The sequence below is a fragment of the Jatropha curcas genome, chromosome 10 (genome assembly GCF_041381405.1).
Source record: "Jatropha curcas cultivar XTBG-Jc1 chromosome 10, XTBG_Jcur_1.0, whole genome shotgun sequence".
In the NCBI taxonomy this organism is placed as follows: Eukaryota; Viridiplantae; Streptophyta; class Magnoliopsida; order Malpighiales; family Euphorbiaceae; genus Jatropha; species Jatropha curcas.
Window position 1 is genome coordinate 9,704,886 of NC_143160.1, and position 24,746 is coordinate 9,729,631.

General features: G+C 29.8%; 2 protein-coding genes across 2 annotated transcripts; one reads left to right on the forward strand and one right to left on the reverse strand.

The window, feature by feature from the left end:
* The first annotated feature begins 1,299 nt into the window (after window positions 1–1,299).
* On the forward strand, window positions 1,300–3,744 carry LOC105636886 (F-box protein SKIP19). Its single transcript, XM_012220279.3, has 3 exons — window positions 1,300–1,747; window positions 2,700–3,328; window positions 3,477–3,744. Exons 1-2 carry the CDS (start codon window positions 1,413–1,415, stop codon window positions 3,295–3,297), a joined length of 933 nt encoding a protein of 310 aa, XP_012075669.1. The 5' UTR covers window positions 1,300–1,412; the 3' UTR covers window positions 3,298–3,328; window positions 3,477–3,744.
* Window positions 3,745–14,558: 10,814 nt separating this feature from the next.
* PID (Protein kinase superfamily protein) lies at window positions 14,559–16,871 on the reverse strand. Its single transcript, XM_012220278.4, has 2 exons — window positions 16,117–16,871; window positions 14,559–15,508 (listed from the first exon to the last, which is right to left on the reverse strand). Exons 1-2 carry the CDS (start codon window positions 16,719–16,721, stop codon window positions 14,737–14,739), a joined length of 1,377 nt encoding a protein of 458 aa, XP_012075668.1. The 5' UTR covers window positions 16,722–16,871; the 3' UTR covers window positions 14,559–14,736.
* Between the last annotated feature and the right edge of the window lie 7,875 nt (window positions 16,872–24,746).

Here is a 24,746-nt window from a genome sequence, read left to right on the forward strand (position 1 = left end):
TTTTTGAATATGTGAATTTCTATCTTAAAAATGTAATTTTAATTGTCATGTGAAGTGACTAAAATATCAGTTTATAAGCATGTGCCGTTTTGATGCTTCGTTTTTCTCACTCCTAAGCCAAACTTTCAACCAATTTTATACGCACAGCTGATTTTTGGAAATTTAAATCTATTATATTTTTTATATTTAAAATGAGCATTGATATAATACTTAAAATTTATATTTATTTTATTGTCAACTATTTATTCCAAATAATTTTCTTAGGTTTTGAATGTTCTCTGCTAATAATAGCTAATGAAAATTTTTTTGTTTTTTATTCCATTTTCATTAAAATTAACAAAAAAATAAAATTAAAATATTTAGATTATAATTTTTTATATATATATTTTAAAAAATATTAAACACCAATTATAATATTATAGCTAAAATTATGAACGGTGCGTAGAACGGGAATATTGGTAATTCAAAAAGTAGTTTATATGTATTCATATTAACAATAAGGAGCTTTTAAAATTTAATTTCCCCCCTCAAATTTATATGTATTCTTAAAAATAACCACAATTGCAGGTCATCAACATTTGCGTCTTCAATTTTTTTTTTTTTTTAATCTCTCAATATTAAAACTAATTCTGTTATGAACCGAATGTAATATAATTAAGGATACTTCATAAAAGCATGTCGAGTAATTATAAATAAATACCAATGTCAAATTGTATTTTTTTAGGTACTATTTAAATTTATAAATAACTATTTACATAAAATTAGTCCCACGGAAGAATGGTATGTTAAACGAGTTTCATAAGATTAAATATGAAAGATGATTAAGCAGTTAATTTTGACATTAAAAAAATTAAAAGTAAATAAAAAAGTGATGAGCGAACATAAAAATTTATTCTTTAGCAAGAATTTTCTATAAATATGCTTATTTTCAAAAGTGAGAAAATGTTCGACGGAAGTCGTTTTCTTTTTATTCTATTTAATGGAATGGTTAAATTATAATTTAATTGTTAACAACAAATATTTTCATTTAGTCATATTTTAAACACATGAAATTTCTTTTATAATTTCATTCAATATACCAATTTTTTAGAAAATATATTTCATTCTGATTCAATATACCAATTCTTAAATTTAATTTTTTTATAAAATGAGATCGTTGATATAGTTAAAGTTTTTAAATGTCATGTAAAATTAATAAAATTAAAATTGTCTGAATCAAATTATTATTTTTTTTTTTTTTTTGAAAATTAGGCCAAATTTATCACACAACAAGTTTATGCACGTGCAGAGTTCCGGAGTTCCACCACCCAAACAGACCACCAGACCAAATTCCCACCACCGGTCAATATTTGCTTCTCTTCATAAATGACTGCCCACATTATTCTTTTCTCCAACACAAAATCACTCGCACAATGGATTCACGCCGGCCACCATCGTCACCACCGCAACAACCATATCGAAACTGGGTAGAGCTGCCACGGGACATAACTGCATCGATCTTATCCAGGGTTGGTGCTGTCGAGATCTTAAACACAGCGCGACTCGTCTGCTCAACTTGGCGTACCATATGCAATGACCCATCCATGTGGAGATCGATTGACATGCATAATTTGGGTAATTCTTGGGATGTGGAGTGTGATCCTGAGAAAATGTGCAGATATGCTGTTGATAAGAGCTGTGGGGGCTTAATAGATATCAATATTGAGTATTTTGGTACTGATGATCTCCTTAGCTACATCGCTGATCGGTAATTTTCTAGTATTTGATAGTCAGTAGGATAGTGTTTATTAACTGTTTAGCTATTGTGGGTTTGTTTGTTGAATTTTGTGATTAGGGTTTTGTTTAGTCAATTTATTTTGCTACTTTTTGTGTTTTTGATTTGAAGTAGATGCTAATTTGAGTTTTTTTTTGGGTAGAAGTGTGATTTTTCATTTTATTATTTGGTTATTTCTAATTATTTTGTGCATTTCTTTTGATTTATGGGAATGTTTCATTAATTTATATTTAGCGGAGAATAAAAATACTTCGAGAAATTACAGGCCAGCATTTTGTTGAAAGGCTTTTTTTTTTTTTCTTTTTCTCGTTTTGATTTATTGAACAACTGTAGTGAAAATGGTGCTTAGTGGAATTTCTACTTGCAGTTTTGATTTCTACTTGCAGTCCTGTTGTATTATAAATACAACATGAAAATATTATTGTAATTTGTAAGTGCTTGTAACATTGTGGTTGAATTATTTGGTGTCAGCACATGCGACTGTTCTGTGTCAAGATGTGTATTTGCAAATACTTTGTGCAAGTATACGTGTAATTGTGTATGTGAGATTGGTTCTGGCAATGGTTGACCTAGGATGGAGGAAAAACTTCTCTGTGTTTGATGGAGAGGCAAGTTTCAGTTGCTATGAGCCTACCCATTGAATCCAATACTTTACAATTTGCACATAGAAAGAGTTACCCCTTCGTTTGTCGATTGGGGAGGTTCAATTGAAATCACATATCCATGTTGTAGTATTGGGACCCTTGATAGAATGAAAGATCCTCAGGCAATGCTTGTTTCCCTATATGCATAATTTTAATCTTCAATCTCTTAATTTCGATATATGATAAAATATGCTACACTCAATTGACGACTACATGTTGGTGATTTATTGATGTCAATCTGCTGAATTTTAGTATTGTGGTCTTTTATTACCAACTTACAGATCAAGTCATCTAAAACGACTTAGGCTTGCATTTTGCGATGACATTTCGGATAAAGGATTAAGTGAAGCAGTCACTAAATTTCCATTACTGGAAGAGCTTGCTATTTCTCGCTATTCATCTATATCAAACGAAGCTCTTGAAGCTGTTGCACTTTGCTGTCCTTTACTCACATCATTGAAGCTGAAAATGGGGTACAAACACACACGTATAGAAAGCAATGAGGAGGCACTAGCTATTGCAGAAAACATGCCTCATTTACGCCACCTTCAGATTTTTGGAAATAAGCTGACAAATGAAGGCTTGCAGGCTATTCTTGATGGTTGTCCACTCCTTGAATCACTTGATCTGCGTCAATGTTTCAATATTAGTCTGGACGGGGATCTAGGGAAAAGATGTGCTGAACAAATCAAAGATTTGCGGCATCCCAATGATCCCATTGAGGACAGTCCTTTTATTGAATTATCAGAGGAAGATTACCCATCTGGATGTTCTGAGGTTTATTCATGGAGTGATGATTACGATGACTATTATGATGACTATTATGAATTCTCTGGGGGCAGTGATATGTCTGACCTTGGCGATTTATATTTTGATTAGCGCCTTCTTGATGACCCTGTCGCTTATCCAGGTGAGCTAACTAAGGCCGCATTGGTGTTTATAATACCTTCTAGTTTACTATGGTCTGATTTTTTATATAATTACATTGCATGCATGCTGCACTTCTTTGGTCAACATCAGTTTGCTGATAACTGATGATGATTTGTGTTTGTGTTCAGGTTTTTGTAGGTGGGGATGTATTTACGTATGCACCGGCATGGCATTTGGATGCAGTAGTCGCATTTGTAATATTTGGCACGCTTTTGATCGAATAACTGTAAAGCAGGTCTGCGTTTTCTTTGAGAGTTGTCTTGTATGTACTCTCATTCTCTTCTTTTCATCTAACAGTATGTATTTACCTTTATAGACTTCTCTACCAATAGATAGATGTATGTATTTATGTTCATACTGGCTTTGTCTAAATAGCAGCTGTAGTAGTTCTGTTTATATGCCTGTGAAATTTTATTTTGGCTTTTAGAGGAACAAACCTGTTTCATTCCAAGTTTTTTTTTTTTTTTTTTTTTGTTCTTTGCATACTTCAAATCAAAATGTTCACTTTGAAATTTAGCCATGACCCAAATAATGGTATGATATATTGTTTCCTTTGGCTTGGCTATTGGTTTTCATATTATGAAATCAATTCTTTAATCTTTAATTAACACTATCACCCACTAAATCGAGAAAGCTGTGAAAATAAAAGAAGAAATGAGAAAAAGACGGATAGGGAGATCTAAAAAGAAAGAGAACAGAAGAAGGATTGGATGGTGAAAGATTGGGGAGGGAGAAAACTCTGGTCATCTGGGAAAGGATGGAGTTGGCGTGAAGATAACAGTGAAGGTGGCAGGTGAAAGCGTTTGGGTTAGCTCAGGAACTCGATGCCGTTGTCGTTTGGCTTACATATGTGTGATGATTTTTTTATTATTTTAAAAAACATACGTTTTTTTTTTTATTTTTGGCTAAGAAAAGACCGAGTCAAAAATTGATCTAATTTTGGCCTAATTAATCCAAAATTTTATTTTAAACTTGTGAGTTCGGAAGATAGATTTTAGGTTCAGAAAGATAAATTGAATATTATATTTTAAAAAAAATAGAAAAATAGAAAATGCAATTTTAAAAGGAAAATTTCAAATAACAGCTAATTTGCAGGAGCGTTTTATTCAGACAATGAGCAGCTTTATTTTGCAGTTTGCACTAATAAACATTTACTTGAATAAGCACAGCAGATATTTCTGTTTATTTTCCGTGAATTTTTATATGTCGTTCAAATTTTTTCTAATTATTAAAAAGTAATTAAATTAAATTATATAAATTAAAAAAATATTTTTAAATTTATTTCTCTTAATTATCATAATCTCAACAATTTTCTTTCTTTTAATACATAATTAAAATGCAACAAAAATGATTAATACTCTCTAATTATTTTAAAGATCTATCTCAGGCAAAATAGATAATTTTAGGCAAAATATAATAATTAAAAATAATTTTATTCATCCGATTTTTACTTAAATTATATTTTATTTTGAAAACCTGCTCTTCATTTATTAAATTATTAAAAATATTGCAATAGGCAGTAAGCAATAGGGCAGGCCTAGGCATCCACCTACTGTAATTAGTAATTATAATATTATTATATGATGATTAATTTCTCAATCAAAATGTAAATAATTATTTCTCTCCGACTCCGCTCTCGCACACAAACGTAGGCCACGTAAGACTACTCTGCACGAGGCACAAGTTACGGTGCATTCTGTGCTCACGTGACTACCTTCCTTTTTTCCTGTCTCTAAATTAGAGATACCGAGATAACTGTAATGTTAAAAAAATTAATTAATTAATGATTTTCTCTCTTTTAAAATTTCGAATAAAATAGAATAAAGAATTCCTTGAAATCACGTTTTATTAAGGAGATAAAAAAATATTAGTACTATATATATTTTTTTAAACTCGAAGAGAAGAGAGGGAATTAAATCATAATTCATTATTAAATTTTATATATATTTACCACTACTTAATATTATCTTTATTATTAATAAAGTATTATATTTATATTATCTTTTTCCCATTTTAAGTGTCACAACTTCCTAATAAAAAAAAGTGTCACAAATTAGTTTTTTTATTTTATATGTTGATTTAGAAATAAAGGATATATATACATATATTTTTAATTTTACTCTTATATCTCATTATTTCTGCTAAGTCAATATTAATCACTTGGAAAATTAATAAAAGGGTACTTTAATTAATTATAAATGTTTTTAAGAATTAAGGAGATTTATTAATTTCTTTAACTTTTCATACAATTATATTTAAATGAAATTTAAAATGAAATGATTTTTTTTTTCTTAAATGAAAGTCATTTAGTTTTTTTTTTTTTTTTTTTGAGAAAGTTGTTTAGTAATTTTTTAAAATTCTTATAAAATTTGAAATTGTGATATTTAAAATGGAATGTTGATGATCTAAATATTAATTTGGTCATAATTTAGAGACCCGAAAATATTTAATCATTGTGATAAATAGAAAATGAAGTGACTTGCAATTAAACTCTGCTTTTCAAACTAAAACAATAGAATATATGTCAGATAAGCATTCATTTGATTTCTACATTCAGATGTGTCAATGTGTCTACTACAATTTGAGTTTGAGATAAAGCTTCGTCCACAAAACCTTTAAGAATATTGTCTGGGTATGTTTCATTTTCAGCATGTGTGCACCAACATTTTCAAGATCTCTCCTCCATTCTCTTCTTTATGAATGAGCATCATTTTCTTTCGATTTGCGCATTTTCAGTCCTGTCAATATGCGTTTCATTTTAGGATCTTCTCCTTTATTCTTTTCTTCAACAATCTAAGCATTATTTTTCCTAACTTACACAATTTGAGGAGTTTTAGATATTTCAGTTATATTAACATTGGCTTGAAGTCGATAAAAGTAGTCTTTATTTCTTCAATCCATGCTCTATTAACTTCAACCTTATCAACCAATGTTAACATTAAAATGAATTTTTCTTGTCTTTTTTAATTAAAATGGAGAAAGAAAGAGATAAAAGCATTGTTTTGGAAACCTAACCATATCCAATTCATTTTCTGTATTTTATCCGCCTCTCTCTTGATTTTCATATATTATTGTAATTAAAAAAAAAACTACGTAAAGGACAATATAAACTTTATATTTTGGCTTTTACTAAATTTAGTAAGTTTGTCTAAATAAATGGGACGCTCCAATTAAAAATTTTTAATTTTTTTTTTTTGGAATTTACAATAGCAAATTGCATTTTTTTTTTCTTATCAGTAAAATTTCTTTTATTATTAAAATCCGACAAAAACATAATATAGCCAAACATCTAAACCCAGATCATCAGGCCTCTCCAATATACCCATCCCAGCTCGAAAATGCTAAGTGAAAAAACTCAATAAACTATACATCAACTTGAAGTTTTTTCTTGAGATAAGAAAAGAAAATAAGAACAATTGAACAAAAAATCATGTAGCTTCAATAGTAAAAATCAAATCCAAGCAATAAAGGGCATTGTTGCATCTACACCTCTCTTAGCCAAACTATCAACAAAATGGTTTCTCTCTCAAATCACATGATAAAAGGAGATATTATCCGTAGATTCTAGCATCGCATCAAATTTGTTGAAATGTTCCCACCACTTCTAAGGACATTTGTTCCTTTGAGATATCCAACATATAACACTTTTTGAATCCGATTTAATAATTAAAGGGCAGTATTTAAAGTCTAAGAGAGAGAATATTTCTACGGCTTTAAAGTTGGCGAGAAATTCTGCATAATTAGAATCAAGAATACCCACAAACTCAAAAAATAAACAGATCATTATACCCTATGAATTTCTAAGAACTCCACCAATACCAACTGGGCCTGATTTTCTTCTAGAAGCTCCATCGGTGTTAAATTTTAGATAACTCGTAGAAGGTTGTTGTCATTCCAGTACATATTTTTTTATATAGCCTCCCAAATATCCAAGCCAACTACTCTTACAAACCAAGATCAGGTTAGAGAACTAATGGTTAAATAATAAGGAATAGATGGGGACTTAACCTTAAGAAGTTCAAAGTTGTGAAATTTAATAATATCAACAAGAGAAGCATTGTCTTGTCTAATACCGAAGAAAATGAAGTTGTTCCTTCGAAGCCAAATTGACTAACAAGTTATAAAAAATAAGGAAACCCATGCAATATGCAGCCCTTTAAACTTTAATAAGCTTTCCCATTGCCAACATAAATCATTCAAAGAGGATAGTAGAACACCAGAAACATTCCACCACTGGAAAATAGATAACCAAATCTCTCTAAAAGTTTCACAAAGCAACAATATTTGGTCCATATATTCAAAATGAGAGTTGCAAAGTGAGCATACACATCCATCAAGACTTAAAATAATATTTCTTTTGAACAAATTGGTCCTGCATGGTATTTTATCCAACATGGCTTTCCAAACAAACAAAGCTATTTTAGAGGGGATGAATGAGATCCAAAGATAGGGGTGGCTATATCAGGGTTCAGGGAACCGGAAACGGTGGTTCGGAATCGGTCCGAACCAGAATCAGAACCGGAACCAGAGATTTTCGGTTCGGTTCCAGTTTCAGTATTGTTGGAACCGTAAACCGGCGGTTCCACAAACCGGTCGGAACCGGATGGAACCGCCGGTTCTCCGGCCGGTTCGAACCGGCGGTTCTAGCCGTTAGAAACTATCAGATTTATTTATTTTTTTTTAATTTTGTTGTGAAATCTCTTAATTTTTTTTATTCCTCTAAACCCCAAGAGGATACGTAGGCAACTTAATTTTATTTTATTTTTTTAAAAAAATTAAGTTCAAGCCCTTTTTTTTTTCAAATTATGTTCAAACTTTGTTAAACAAAAAATAAATTCAGTTGAAGACTTTTTTTAAAAAAAATAATTAAGTTCCAGTCTTTAAAAAAATAAATTTAATTGAAGCATTTTTTAATTTTTTAGGTGTATTTTTTTTAGAAATAACTTTCACAAATTTTTAAAATTTTGAAAACCCGTCTTCAAAATTTAAAATTTAAAATTATGCGATTTGCCAAAAAATCGGTTGGAAAACCGATCGGAACCGTCGGTTTTGAAACTGTTAAGGAACCGGAACCGGAATTGAAAATTTTCTGTTCGGTTCCGGAACCGTGACCACACTTACCCAAAGTTATTTCTGATTGAATAAAGGTACTGGTTCACTTCAACCTTTTCAATGAAAGAATAGAGATTTTTTACAGAGAAATACCTCAATGATCAAAAGTCCAAGCAAGCTTATCTTCCACCTCTTATATCACAACAATGTTCATCAATTGGATTTTAAATTGGCCCGCATTTCATCCTCGAAGCATCTGAGATCTCTAATCCAATTAATATGCCAATTCCATTTTCCATCCATGTAACTGCCACATTGGTTCGCCATGGCTCTTCCATTAGAAGCTATACGGAAAATCCTGGGAAATAAAGAACTAATAGGAACATCAAAAAGCCAAATGTAAGTCCAGAAATGAATAAGAGAGCCATCGCCTAAAATCCAACGAAAATCAAGTTTTAAGAAATCATATGCAATAGAGTTTGTAGCACCTAATTTGACTACTTCACGCCAAGTAGGAGAAATTCTTCTCCAAAGATTCAAATCTAAATCAGGTTTTAGTAGAGCATCAATATCATATTTAGAAATCAACACTTTTCCAAAGGAAGCCCTTTTCTTATTTAAACCTCCACCACCATTTGCTGAGGAGAGCAGTATTTTTTTCTTTTAAATGTTGCAACACCCAAACCTCCACTCTTTTATATCAATAGATATTTTTTTCCAAGCAACCAGTTCAATGGTCTTTCTCCCTCCAAACCCGTGCCCCATAGAAATTTATGTTGGATCAATTCAATGCGGCTGATAACTTTAAGAGGAGCTTTGAAAATAGACATGTGAAAAAGAGGTAGGGAGGAAAGGACTGACTTGATCAAGGTGATTTTCCCTCCCATGGAGAAACTTTTGGATTTCCAAGAAGAGAGTTTGGATTCAAATTTATCAAGGATAAGTTTTCAAGTCTTGAAAATTTTTAGATTAGAGCCAATTGGAATGCCTAAGTAACGAGTTGGAAGCCTTCCAGGTAGACATTTCAAGATGCTTGCAAAGTTGTTTAACTCATCCTCACCAATGTTTAACCCATAGATTCTGCTTTTGTTGAAATTTATTTTTAAGCTTGATGTAAGTTGAAAGCATAAAAGTACTCTCCTTAAATTAAGCACTTCCTCCTCATCGGATTTGTTAAAAACAATTGAATCGTCAGCAAACTGAAGATGTGAGACAGTCACATCTTCATATCCAACCTGAATACCAGATAAAATTTCGTGCAAATTGCAATGTTACTCTCTCCGTCCATATATATAGGCTTACTTTTCTTTTTTTATTTATCCCAAAATAGTGCTATTTTCTTCTTTAAAAGATCATTCATTGTTTAATTTTTTAAATATACCTCAATCTAATAAAGTACATCTATATTTACAATTCTATACACCATTAATATTATAGAGAGATATTTAAGAGAAAATTAAATAAAAAATATACTTTAATTATGTTAATTAGCTTTATTTTAATCAAATCAGACTAAACCTATATATGGCGAGGAAGAGGATTTGCAAAATGACAAAGTGGTGGGCGAGTGGTTCTCAATCGGCACAAAACTTAGTTGTAAGTTAGGTAAACAATTGTTGAGGGTAAGGTGACAACCGTACACCAAATTACCTCATTCACACCCTCACCTTAAAAATAATTCACCACTACCAACTCTCTTTTGTCTCCCTCACTATTCTCTAATCAACTTATTTATCTCAACTTTTTACTTTAAGAAATAATTTTAATTTTAGGGTGAAATTTTATTTAAAATTGTAAATACGAGTGGTAAAGAAATAAATTAGAGTGTAATTATACAAATCATAAATATAAATTAAGCAAATTTATTAAACCTATAAGCAAATTAATTAATATGGGTTAAAATAAAAGTCAAAACTACTTAATTTGTTGGTGTCATAGTGCACATATCGAAGAAGCCTTGCCTAACCCAAAGAAAGTCATACCCAAAATCTCTATAAACTATGAATATTAAAATATAATCAAATCCTATAATGAGTTGCATCCCCTTCTTATCAATTGGGGAAAGACAACTAAACAAACATAAAATAAAACTAAATAAAATAATAAATATTACTCATCAACTCTTATTATAAAAATAAAAAATAATAATAATAATATATATTATTAGAAACGTATTTTTCTATATTGCCTACACTTCCACTTCCCATGTCATAGCCTGTCTTTTTTGATTTCCCATCATCACCATTATCATTGGTTTCAAGCTATAAGGAAGTTATTGTTTTTTAAAAATTAGAGATGGCAATTAAACTTGTCCCCACATAAAACCTCTTGCCTTTAGACCGTTTCAAGCTTTAATTAGAGTAGAGATGATAATAGGTTGAATTTGAATTAGGTTTTGAGATACCCATTCTATATTTACATCATCTTATTTCAGAATTTTTAATATGTGATGTTTTCAAATTAATTAAAATTAATCTTTCTTAATTTAGATGAATGATCCTTTTGTTTAGTCGATTATAAATTTTTCAGTTAGCATTGAAATATCATATAATAGGTACAGTATCATTTTTAACGACTATATTAGCTAAATTTGAATGATAATAATATGAAGGTACTAATTTTTTTGAAAAATAGAATATAAAATATCCGCTAATAGAATTTTAAAATTTGGTTAAAATTTAAGAAATGTCAAAATAAATAATTTTCCAATCATTAGATTTTTAATTAATGTGCAACATAAGTTTGATTAATAAATCACATATCATATAGTTTGATTAATGAATTTGACTGATTCATTATACCTAAATTGATTAAATTATAGAATAGCATTCCAAAAAATTGAATGGTGCCCATGTCACCTCATTTTTGTCATCTCTAACCATTAGCAAGGAGCAACTAACAACCGAGCCATGCAGCGGGTGGGGTGGGGATGGGGTCAGAAAAATGGAAAAGGCCACGTGGTCGAGAGAGGGAATTGACACGTGGAAAAACGTGATTGCGTCAGTACTGGGACAGCTATTTGGTAGCATCGTGTTGGGGGTTTGTGGGGTAGGGTTCGGACATGAAAGGGGACAGTGCCTTCAAGTGAGCTGGTAGAACTGCCTGGTTGGCAGGTGGTCACATGGACATCCCCATGTGTTGTCAAAACTCTCTTACTCTCCTTATTATCTTCTCCACTTAGATGCGCGTCATCCTCACGCGCCGTCACATAGGGAGACTTCTTTTTTCCTTTACGTAAAAAATTTGGGATTAATTTTATCTTTTCGTCTTTGAAATAATTGAGAAGGATTATACAATCTAATGAGTTATTCCGTCGAAGCATAAGATAGATCCGTTGTTTTTTTATTGTAATAAAGAAAATTAGTTTAAAATATTAAAATTTTTAACTTATAGTACCATAAATATTAATAATAATAGATATTTTGTATTTTAAAATTTTATTATTAGATATAAAAATATAAATAAATAAATAAATTATGAAAATCCGAGGTGACCGTGGTGAATAGTAAATGGTGTTAGTGACTATTAATAATTAATAAATTAAAAAATTTTAATTTATAAAATTATAATAAATTTGTTAGCGTCCAAAAAAAGAAAAATTATTTTTTAAAAAAATATTTAATTTTTTTTTAATTAGAAAAATATTTTTCTAAACGCTCAAATAATAAAAAATATTTTTACACTTAAAAATAATAAAACATACGAAATAAGTAATTTTTTGAGGTGAAAGGATAGGGCAAGTGAGATGATAATTTGCACAACACGTAGATCGCGTGGGATGGAAGGGTCCAATAGTTGCTATTAAACAACCTCAGCTACGGAATAGAATAATAATAATAATACTGATAAAAAAAGAACCTTCACATCCCTTTTATCATTCCTTTTGGCTTTGGTTTTTCAACTAAATTATTATTATCCAATGATTTAAACTTACAAATCATAAAATAATATAATAGTAGTAATCCAACAAGAAAGACGTTGATAAATGGAATACCTAATGAGAATCTAAGCCGTTGATGTCTGCTCCTGTCCCACACGATTCTTACTGCCCACATGATATGTCTACGCAGCTCATGCTAGTGGGCCCAACTCAGACATACTTGAAGAAGGTTGTGAGCTTGTCATAATAATTAGATTTATTGAACTATAAAATATATGATTATGGTCAAAAGGGTACAGAAATTAGGGGAGAATTAGGTTAAACTCTTTAGTCTCTTCTAATGTTGTTCGCTTTGCCTTTGATGATGGACATTGACCCCCTATAATAAAAAGTTAAACTAGGTTAGAATAATCTAATTATAAACGTGCAAATTCTATATTTGACACGTTCCGTAATATCACGTTTAAGACAATAATTTATTTTAAAATACTTATTATATTTGTAGTTTTCAGGAGTAATAAATCTCTTTTTTCCATGTTTACCCTTTATATATGAATAATAATTATTATTTCAATTTAAAGATTTTTCTTAGAGAAATTAGTATTAAATTAAAAGTAATATAGTTAATTTACTCAATAATTTATTGTAACTTAAGAAAATTTAATAGTTTTCGTAAGTGATGTGAAATTTCAAAATATAACAATTATTATGAGACAAAGGTAGTATGTACTCCCTTCGTCCCAAAAAGAGAGTCAATCTTTACTTTTTGGTTTGTCCCAAAATATAGTTTACTTTCCTTTTTTGCATTATAGTCAATCTTTGAATTGTCTACTATACTCTTGTTAAATTTTACCTTATTTTCAATAACTCTCATTAATTCTTAGTTATTATTCCAATACTAATGTTTTATTTAAAATGAGCATAATAGAAAAATTATATGAATAAAATTGTCCTTTAACCATATTATTTAATCTGTGTAAAAATAGAAAGTGGATTATCTTTTTGGGACGGAGGGAGTAATTTTAATAAAATTTAAACACATTTGGTTATTGGTAATTTCAATTGTTAGTATTTCCAAAGTTAAACTATAAACTTCCATCAAGAAATGAAGCAATTGGCTCGTGAAAGTCTTATTACTAAACTTCAATCACTCCAATTAAAGATGAAAGGTGCATTGTAAAATCAATAAATATTTTTTTTATATTAAAAAAACCCTAACATTTATATAGTTCCGTAGTTAGTTTTCTTTTTAAATAAATAAATGAGTTAATTAAACACTCTCTTCAATTATAATATATATATATATATATATATATATATATATATAGGTCTTCCATTTCTAGTAAATAATTCCAATAATTTCAGTCGAATTTAAAAGCTTTTGGCAAAAGTCTAAATTTTAACTATCAAAAATTGCTTTCTCGAAAACACTAATCCCTCAATTCAAGGGTGAATTCATGATAAACTTTTTGACTATATAAAATAAAATAAAACATAAAAAATTAATTCAAAGGTATCATATACTTAAATTATAAAGAAAGAAAGGAAAAAAACAAATAAAAACTTTCATTGCATTTGTTGGAAAAGTATCTTACCAATATATATATATATATAATAAAAGCATCGTACTAACTTAAATGCAATGAATATAGTTAATAATAATGAGTTGATTAAATAATAGAGATCAATTAATAAATAATGAGCATTATTTATTAATATTTGATATATACATTATTATTATTATTATTGAAGACAATGAAAGGAATCCATGGTTGACCTTCTAATCAGGTTCAGAGGTTGATTAAAACTAAAACAACTTGAAAATCATATATTTGACTTTTTATCTTTCAGCACATGTCCATCTACATTTTTATATTATACTACTATACAATGTCTGATCAAATCATGTGTGCCAATAAATATCATTCACATCTAAATATACATATTTTTTTAAAAAGTACTACTATTACTATAAATTACACGTACACATGCAACTTGGTTTAATTTACAAATTATTTAAATATTCAACTTTCTTTTTATCATCCAAATCAAAAACACACTTTACAACATATTAAACATAAATTTGGTTAATGGAGTCTGTCCCAAAACTTTCCATTTAAAGAAAATCCAGTTAGGTTATTACAGTACCACAACATGATTCAACTTTCTCTGCCGTTATGTGGCAACGTGAACCGCACTCACTCGGTTTTTGTCTTGAACAACCTCCCAAAATACGTAATCTCTCTTCCTTTTTTTTTTTTTTTTATGTAATCACTAATTATCATTAATTAGGCGTATTTTTCATGTTAATTAACTTACCTAACATGGTTTATAGATCAAATGATCAAAAGAAAGAAAGAAAAAAAAAAAGGCTTAAATATACACATATATGGCCCGCCAATGGCAAAATATGGCGGAATTGCTAAACACGTGGCGCTAATCCGCACTTCTAGATCTTAAAAGTAATCGAACGCCGTTGATTTAGGTTTACCATGGTGAAATGGTGCCGTTCTTTGCCTTCTCAAACCAGGAATCTCAGGTGGTGTCACCGTCCTTATAAGGGCGAAATTTAGCCCTTTAAAAAATGGGTGGCTTTTCACCTCGGCAGCCCCCCGCTTCGACCCGAGTCTGTTATTCGGATCTTTATTCAACAACCTGGAAATTAAGTCTCGCGCGTGGTGCTCAAGCGAAGAGTAAGGAGTATGGGTAGGAAAAGTCAAGGGCTTTTTCACGATGTTACGCAGTGTAAGTTCATTTGATGGAGCTGCAAACGGAGTACGTCCATAAATGAGCTCGTAGATAAAAATTCCAAAGGCCCACCAGTCAACAGCGTTGCCATGGGACCCACCGGCGGCGACTTCTGGGGCGACATATTCATGGGTCCCAACGAAGGAGCAAGACCGAGCGGCTACAGGTTCGGCGACAAATAACCGGTTGGGGTTCAAGGTTTGGATTTTCTTGGATCGGAAAAGCCGGTTCAGGAGGCAAGAGAACGTTTTGCTAGAGTGTGACCGCGTATAGGTTCTAGCAGATGGAGATGTAGAATCCGGAGAGAACGTCGGAGATTCAACGGCTGGGATTGCATCTGAGCATAATGAAAGGTCAAAATCTGAGAGCATGATGTGACCATCCGATCTGACTAGAACGTTTTCAGGCTTTAGGTCTCTGTAGATGATTCCCAGCATGTGAAGGTATTCCAAAGCAACAAGAACCTCCGCTGCATAAAATCTGAAACCAAAAAAGTCTAGTATTATTACTATTTTCTCGGAAGCCAAACACTGAATAGAAAGTGAAACAAGACACTGTAAAATCAAATCTCCAGATTTCTTGCATGCAAAGGAAAAGAACAATGCCTGATGTAGTAAATTAGGATCGAAAAGTAGCTATAATGAGATGATTCCATTATACCATTAATAGGAAAATTTTCAAATAATGGAAATTTGCGGCTAAGTCAGAGAGATATAATCTCTGTTGTAGATGAAAATAAGGAATCCAGAAAGCGATATTTACAAACCCAAATAATTATGCTAATTAAGTGTAATTATCACGAACTATGATAAGTTTTGCATTAATGAATTAAAGATTTCTTATGAAGCAGAGATAAAAGGACACAAAGACAAGAACGTATCAGTATATATGTTAACACAAAAAACCAAAAGCACCGCAGGCTAAGCCATGCAAAAAAGATCGATCATTGCAGTGGATAAGTAAAAATACACAAAGTTCTTTTGTTCTCATATGGAAATGATTGAGAACTTCAAAAAAAAAAAAATTTTGCAGCTTTTTTTTCTAAATGCCAAAAGACTAAAAAGATGTGAAGAAAGAAGAAAATATACCTTGCAGAACTTAGAGAGAAGCGTTTATGAGGTTGTTTGTGTCTCAAAGAGTGCAAGTCACCACCGGAACAGTACTCCATTACAATGCAGGAGAAATGTGAAGCCTCAAACTCTGCGTATAAACTAGGCAAAAATGGATGATCCAACATTTTCAAGATCTTCCTCTCCATTTCCGCTCTCTGCACCTTCTTTTTCACCGCCAACGCCTCCTTATCCACCACTTTCATTGCGTAGAAGCACAGCCGATCATCCTCGTCTTCATCTTCATACTCCTCGTTCTTGTTGTGCTCTCTATTGAGACGGCAGAGGTAAACTGTGCCGATGTCGCCGGCACCGATGCGGCGGATGAGACGGAAGTCACGGAAAGTGAGACCAGTTTTGCGGCGGAAAGTGGCGGACCGGATAGCGGAGTAAGCGAAATCGGAGGAGCGGTGAGGCTTGAGAGTGAGGTTTTCCGGTGAGGATCTTGAAGTAAGAAGCTCGAAAGATAAACGACTGTAGCTGCTACAACTTTCGCTGCTCATTGAACTGTTAGTTGAATTAGTAGTTTTGAAACTGAGATCACCGTCTGAGGAGTCGCGGTGGCCGCCGCCGCACTCTAACATTTTAGAAATTGAGAATCCAGTTGTACTTAACGCTAGCTTTTCTTTTCTTTTTATCTAGAGAAGGAAATATAAAGAATTTAAAAATAAGTCAAAAAAGCAAAAAAGAAATGGAATCTCATAAAATTCTTGATCGGTTGTGTTTGTATGGTTAGAGACAATGAATTGGAGCCTATGATCGAATCAGATACTCCAAAAAAAAAAAAAAATGAAATGAAGAAGAAAATAAAAGATGCAGAAATGGCATGGAAGTGAAGAGGGAGATGCTATGGCAATAAAGGAGATAGTAATAGATATACAGAGAGATGCGCTATGAATGTAGCAGGCTTTTTAGGGTTTCTGAGCAAGAACAGTCCGTACTCAAAGCTAGGTTTTGCGAGAGAGAGAGAGAGAGAGAGTGTGATTGTTGCTCTGGTTTGTTTTGGTTTGGTTTAGATTGAGAGAGAATGGAAAGGAAAAGATAGTAGTTGAGGTGTATTTATGATGGGAGGGATTGTTATAAACTCATTTTCTAGGAATAAGGGTTTTTCTTTATTATTTTTATTTATTTCACAATTTTAAATTATAAATTTAGCATCAAAGATCTTATTTTGATTATTTTATTTTTTATTAGTCAGTTGTTATAATTATTATTATTACTATCATTATTATTATGTATGATTAGTTTATTAATTATGTTTTTAAAAAAAATTTTCATAGATTCATTCAATTTTTAGTTTTTACGAGGATTATTCTTTTGAATTCAAATTCACTTTATTATTTATATTTATATAGTTACTTATTTTGAGAATTTACTATTTATAAATTATTCACTTTATCATTTATGTTTATTTATTTATTTTATTTTGAGATGTTAACATTTATTTTGTAATAATTGTATTACTCCAAATATGTTATATTAAAAATAATTTAACATATGGAAATAATTTTAATAATAACAAGATTAAAATTAATAGGGCTTGACCGTGGTAAAGAGTTATCGACACACGTGAGGTTAAAAAAAAGGGGTTCTTACTCGCGGCGCAACTGCATAAGGTAGGGTTGTTTTTTCCTTTTTTTTAGTGTTTTTTGCCCCTTTAATTTTTATTATTGCCGTTGGATGACGTAGGCTACAGGCACGTGCGGAGATGGTCGTTTAGATGATTGTCACGTGGCATGGGATTAGTCTTATCTTTTTGCGTTAAATTTATTGGAATTCTACACCGCGTGTGGTTTCACTGGGTTTTTGCCGTTTGGGCGAGGGGGAAAAGCCCGATATGTCGATAATACCCTTCTTAATTAACTGAAATTATTTTACTTTTTTATTTTTATTTATAAATATTTAATTAATTATACAAGTACTAAAATCATAAAAAATGTCTTGATAAAATATATGAATTTCCCATCCTTTCTTAAAATTAATTTCATTGATTGCAAGACTATATACTTCTAAAATATATATTAAAAAATAAAACAAAGTCTAAATTTTATCGGGTTAATTATATTTACAGTGTCTGAAATTACTTTAAAGAGTGTATAAATAGAGTATTGGAGACAAGAAAATATTTGAAGCACAGAAAGGTTGACGATATTTATGGAAGATACAAAGGAGACGTAGATGAAATTGTTAACATAAGTTATAAGCTATATAGGTATAGGCTGCAACCTGATGATGTAGGGCATCACATAATAGAGCCTCCAAATTATTGGCTCCTCATTGTCTTTATTATTACATACAAGATGGTACATAGTAGCTCATTTGTGGTTTCATTGGCTTTGCTTTCTTGCACATAACCACTATGATAGAGTAAAAGAGAAACAAAAATAGGTCATGAGTGGTTCAAAATGGTGATTGATTTTTAAGAGGATTTTTGTGGATGCAAAATAAAGTGGTCTTCATTTCCTAATACTTTCATTTTTAGAAAAAATGAAATTAATAAGTATCCCTAGTATGAATAATATGTAGAAACATATAATTAAAAAACTTTTGAGTTCGGATGTAGGCAGAAATATCAATATTTTCATATACAATGAAGTTATCAATTTGATGTAGATACAAGATCAATGGTTAACGGTAGGAGGAATATTTTTTGAAACGAAAAGACTATGTGATATCTCGACTCGGCAAAGCAATCTAAAGAGGACAGACAGAGGAAAGCTTCCAGCAGGCTTCTAGGATAATGAGGCTAGCTAAGGTAGTGGAATGCGAGACACATGAATGAATTAAACCATACATTGAAATGGGCGAAACTAATCATTAGAGGCACCTTCTTGGTGAAATGACCTGAAAAATTAGAAAAACTTCAGGGTTAAGTCTGTTTACTTACGGAAAATCTTACGATGGATGACCTCTTAAAAAGTTCTTTATTTTACATGCAAGATAAAATCGTGCAGATCTTGTCAATCCAAGATAGTGCGGAATAGGTTTAATTTAAAGCGGATAATTCCTCTATTGATTAAAGTCAGGGCATGACAGACCAAATAGGTTAATGGAGTTAAACTCTATCAATTAATTTGTGTATTTATCAAATTATAATAGGAACCAAATTATAATTATAACTAAATCTGAAGGACTAAATAATTATTTACCCTAATAATAATAATAATAATAATGGGAAAATTGAAAAAACTTAAAAAGCTTAGATATGTCACTGGAAAGCAAGGGTGAGCCTTGATTTAATAAATCTACCAAAACCCAAACACTATCACCAACCAACCCTAGGAGGAAGTAAAGACATATATAGTTCAAAAGTCAGTGACAATTGAGTCATAGAGTTGGTTAGGGATGTTCTGGTGAAACTTATTATGAGATGAGGCAAATTAAAGTTTCAAAGAGGTACATATATACTGACATGGGCGTTGAGTTGAGTTCTGCTAAATAATACTAAATAGTTTGAAAATTGCCACTTGCTACTATTATACACATGCTTATTTATTTGCATAGCAAGGGGCATATCCGTAAATGTCATTAAATTCATACTATATTTATTCTGAGATTGAAATGGGTCAATTTGACCCCTATAATACATAATAGTGTATACTTGGGTTTTTATTCTACAAAAGGGGTAAATTAAAAAATTGGTTCACTTAAATCATGTTTGTTGTTTAGTAAATTATACCTATAAGGTGTTGGTTGAGTGATAAGCAATACAGTCCGAGGGGATTGAAGCTCCTGATTATATAAAAAAATTAATTATATATTTTTATATAACATCATATTATGGCTCACCAAATAAGGTTTTAAAATTTTATTAAGATTACAATTTATTGAAATTAAAAAAAAATAGTCACTTTATTATAAATATCTTATTTTTGTTATAAAGTAATTAGGATATGTAGCTACGATCCATGATGTTAGAAATACACATCCCTCCTTACTCAGAACCAATCATAAGAGGCAAAAGGGCTTTCCCTTCCGGAGATAGAAACATTATGATGGAATAACACGCAAAGCTGTTGTTTTATTTTTGTAAATTAAAAATATTTATTAAACAAAACATTATAAACAAGCGGATTTTATAACGAATTTTAATTTAGAGTAAAATTAAAATAACAAGCGGTTTCATTTTCAGAAGAATTTAATTTATAAGTTCAAGATTTGAAATATGAAATTACCATTATTGAGAGAGTTTTACATGAATACCACTAAAAGCTCGAGTATAGTGACACGTATACTTAAAAAAAAAAGGAGAAAAAATTGTTGAAAATAAAGAAAATGGTCATAATTTTTAGGGTTTTTGGTGAGAAATGTCCTTAATAACTTTACCTTTGAGGCTAAGGTATGGGATATGCAAAGGGCATTAATATGATATTTTGCAAGAGTGGAAGGCAAGTTGGGAATTAAAACTAGATAAGCTGTACATGAAGGAGAAAAAATCTTTTCAATTAATTGAAGAGAGCAACGCGGCTATAAAGGGGAGACAAAATAGAAAGATATTAAAATCCACATGCCCAAAAATTGAAAATTAGTACAACCATCAAATGTCACCGAAGATTTCCACACAAGATTTAATAGCTGGATCTTGATGTCCAAATTAGCTAGGTCCAGTTCATAATTTCATTATTTCCATTTTAATGAAGATTTTATTTGATTTTAAGGTTAATTATATTTATTTCTAATAGTAAAATTTCAATAACAATTATTTTTTTTTAATGAAATGATATTTGAAAATGACTATTAACAGTTGCTATAATGATAATTAATAATTATTTGTAGGTTTAGATAGGCATGGCCGGTTCAGTGAACCGCCAGTTCGAGATGTTTAAAATTTTGAACCGGAACCGACCCTTAAACCTCCAGTTCTGGCACGGTTCCGGCCAACCGACGGTTCGAATTACGGTTCCGATTCGGTTCCGGCATTACGCAAATTTTTAAAAAAATAATAAAATTTTGATTCCGAATTCATAAATAAATAATAATTTTAAAATGTTTAAATTTTATTAACTAAACAAATTATTATAAAATTTTAAAAGAAAAACTTCTATTAACTAACTTAGAACTATTATTATATTAAATTTACAAATTTTGCTAATTCACTAATATAGAAAACTATAAATGGAATATAAAATTAATGAAATGAGTTGGAAATTATTATTTTCAAATACTAAGAAAATTATTAAAAAAATCAAATGAAGTAAATTTATGAATGGAAAAAATTGAGATTAGAGAAAGAATTTGGAATTAGATGTAAGAAAATAAAAAATAAACAATAGATAATTCCTATATTAAGAAAAATAAAGCAATAAAAAAAATAATGAAATATGGAAATTTGAGAGAATTTTGATTGAGAATAAGAGAAGAATTATGATATAATTGGTTGTGAAATAAAAAATCATCAACTCATCATATTTATACATGTTTCTCATTTTTAGTTTCCCAAATTGTCCCTTATAATAGAAAAATAACAACTATATTTTTGGATAATTTAGTAAATTACAGTAAATAAATAAATAAATGATTAAAAAATGCATAAAATTTATTTATAAAAAAATAAATAAATAAACACCCATTATATCAAAAACTATTCGTTACACTCTTTTTTTATACACTTGAAAGTTTTTTTTTTTTTTTTTTTATAAATCAACTATCCATGTACCATTTTTTGTATAAATTAAGTAAAAAAATGTGTAGTTTTTTCACCACTTTTTATAACTTATGTACCATTGTACTTATTTTCACCATAAATCAAATCAATTACAATCAAATCAAGTAATATAAATTTTTTTATAAAAATTTTAAGCTACAATTTTTTTGTGCATTCGGTTCAAACCGGACCGGAACCGCCGGTTCCGGTTCATATTTTAAAATTCACATGAACCTTAACCGGCCCTTGAACTGCCGGTTCCGGTTCAAAATTATGAACCGCCAGTTCCGGTTTGTCTACAGTACGGTTCGATTCCGGTTCGAACCGAACCGGTTGCCATGCCTAGATTTAGATGACAAATGAAGGTGTAATTAATTGAATTATAAATATATATATATATATATATATATATATATATATATATTATTTCATATTTTAAGGCATTATATCAATAAAAATACTGATAAAAAATAATTACCTTTTGTATATGCATAAATATAATACTTATTTTAAGTATTATAAATAATAATTTAATAAATAAGCGATTATATAAAAACTTTAATTATAAAATTTAAGAAAAAAATTTCATTACTAATTCTCAATAAAGTTAATATAGTCTAAAAAAGTGTACTAGAAAAATTTCGTTTAAACATAATAAAAATACAAATTAGTTTACAACTTATATTAGGAAACATCCAATATAATAATTCTAAAATTAATAGTTTTTACATGTTGGGCATGTTCGACAAAATTAGTTATTTTTAATAGCTGGATCTTGATGTTTGATTTAAAGTGTAATTATATTTATATAATCGCTTTAAAATAATTACACTTTAAATCAAATAAAATCTTCATTAAAATGGAAATAATGAAATTATGAATTGGACCTAGCTAATTTGGACATCAAGATCCAGCTATTAAAAATAACTAATTTTGTCGAATATGCCCAATATGTAAAAACTATTAATTTTAGAATTATTATATTGGATGTTTCCTAATATAAGTTGTAAACTAATTTGTATTTTTATTATGTTTAAACGAAATTTTTCTAGTACACGTTTTTAGACTATATTAACTTTATTGAGAATTAGTAATGAAATTTTTTTTCTTGAATTTTATAATTAAAGTTTTTATATAATGCTTATTCCAGGGTCGGAGAGAGGAGGAACTAGGGGAGCCCGAGCTTCTAAACTCTAAACTTTTTTCTAATTTGCTTTACAATTTAGTACAAAAAAATTTTTTTATTTATTTTGGTCTCTTAATTTTTGAAAATTTTATTTTAAACTCCTCAAGTTCTAACCGCCCTCATATAAAATGTTACAATAACTTCTAAAAATTAGTACAAACATTATATTACTGAACAATATAAAAAAAATAATATGTTACGTTTTTTACCAGCTATTTAAAAAGTTATTGCGGAATACATCGATTACATTAGCATATGGTTATTGATTTTTTTTTTTTTAATTTACCGAACAAGTTAAGGTCATAATTGGATGTAACCAAATAATACTTAATTAAGTTATGATTAAGATTGTGGGGAGATTACAATTTGAGAAGAAGAGAGAGAAAGGGACCCACGATAGCTTTAGATGGAAAAGGTTGCCTTGGGAAAGGCCAACAAAAAGTGTACCAAGTTGGGGAAGTGTCTTCCAATAGAGGCCTTGATGCTTGTCCAAATAGGAAGCTTTTAAAGAGGTTTGTTGATTGGTGAATAGATGAATGACAAATTTGGAGTACCCAACTCCAAGAACCAAACATCAACTATTTACTCACATGAACCACACAACATATGCTATGGTGGTGTGGTTGCATCACTCATGTTTCTGATAGATAGCTACACTACATTTTTCGAATCTCATCTAATCTAATCATGGAGTTTGGCATTCCTTTGCTTCCTAAATTTTTTAAAATACTACTAATCATATGATTTGTGTTTTTGTTTGTACTTAAATTTGTTTTTAGTAGGGTCAACATTGAGTTTAATAGGATGTAACTGAATAGATTTATATCAATTAAAAACCGTATCGAAAACTTTAAAATTTGGTTTGATATTGAATCGAATCAGATCAGTTCAGATTTGATTTGATTATTCTGAACCAAATAATCTATTTTGAGCGTAAAATTTAATTCGGTTTGCTATGCAAGTGACTGAACCGAAAACCATGCAGTTACTATTTGAACCGACCAATAGCCGATCTTAATAAATTTGACCAATTAAACTGAAATAAAGCAGTTCGGTTTGCTTATTTGGTCTATATGGATACTACTCACTCCTAGTTTTTAGTGTTAATATGGATTTATTAGAAAATTTTTAAAAATTAGAGTTCTTAGCATTTCAATTCTTGACATCTATTATCATGGGACAAGCTCTTGATTGTTGAGTTACTAATTGAATAACTGTTTTTTTTTTTTTTTCATCAAAATATTCACCAATAATACAAAATTTTTATTGTATTAATGAATAGATTTCTTTTCTTTTGATGAATTTATTAGAGTTTGAAGAATATTTTGTCCTTGGAAAATAGAAGTTATTTTATTTTAAAATGAAATTATTTTCTTTTGAATAGAAAAATATTTTTGTGAAATAAATGAACTCTAAATTTAAGTATCTATTTAAAGGTTGATATAAGGAAATAAATTTTAGAACCAATAAAAAAATGTAGCATAATTTTTAAGGGATTTGACTACTTGTTCTCCAAATTTTATTTGAAATTACTATCTTATAGTTTGGCAAAATTATTAATTAATCCCTAAAGTTTAATCTCAGTAACTATTTAGTACTTTCAAAAGTGTAATTTTTGAAGGTAATTTTAAAAGAATTTTGAGAGATAATATAAAATTAAATATGAATAATTAATTAGTCAAATTTTAATTACAAGTCATTTAACTGCAACAAAAATAATATTTATTTTTAGATAGAATGACCGAATAGATTGATGGAGCTAAATTTCATGGATGAATC

Excerpts from the sequence above, each read along its gene's own strand:
- LOC105636886 (XM_012220279.3), top strand. The coding sequence starts at position 1,413 with ATGGATTCACGCCGGCCACCATCGTCACCACCGCAACAACCATATCGA. Across the intron at positions 1,748-2,699 it reads CTTAGCTACATCGCTGATCG|ATCAAGTCATCTAAAACGAC; the intron begins GTAATTTTCTAG and ends ACCAACTTACAG.
- PID (XM_012220278.4), bottom strand. The coding sequence starts at position 16,721 with ATGTTAGAGTGCGGCGGCGGCCACCGCGACTCCTCAGACGGTGATCTC. Across the intron at positions 15,509-16,116 it reads TTCTCTCTAAGTTCTGCAAG|ATTTTATGCAGCGGAGGTTC; the intron begins GTATATTTTCTT and ends TTTTGGTTTCAG.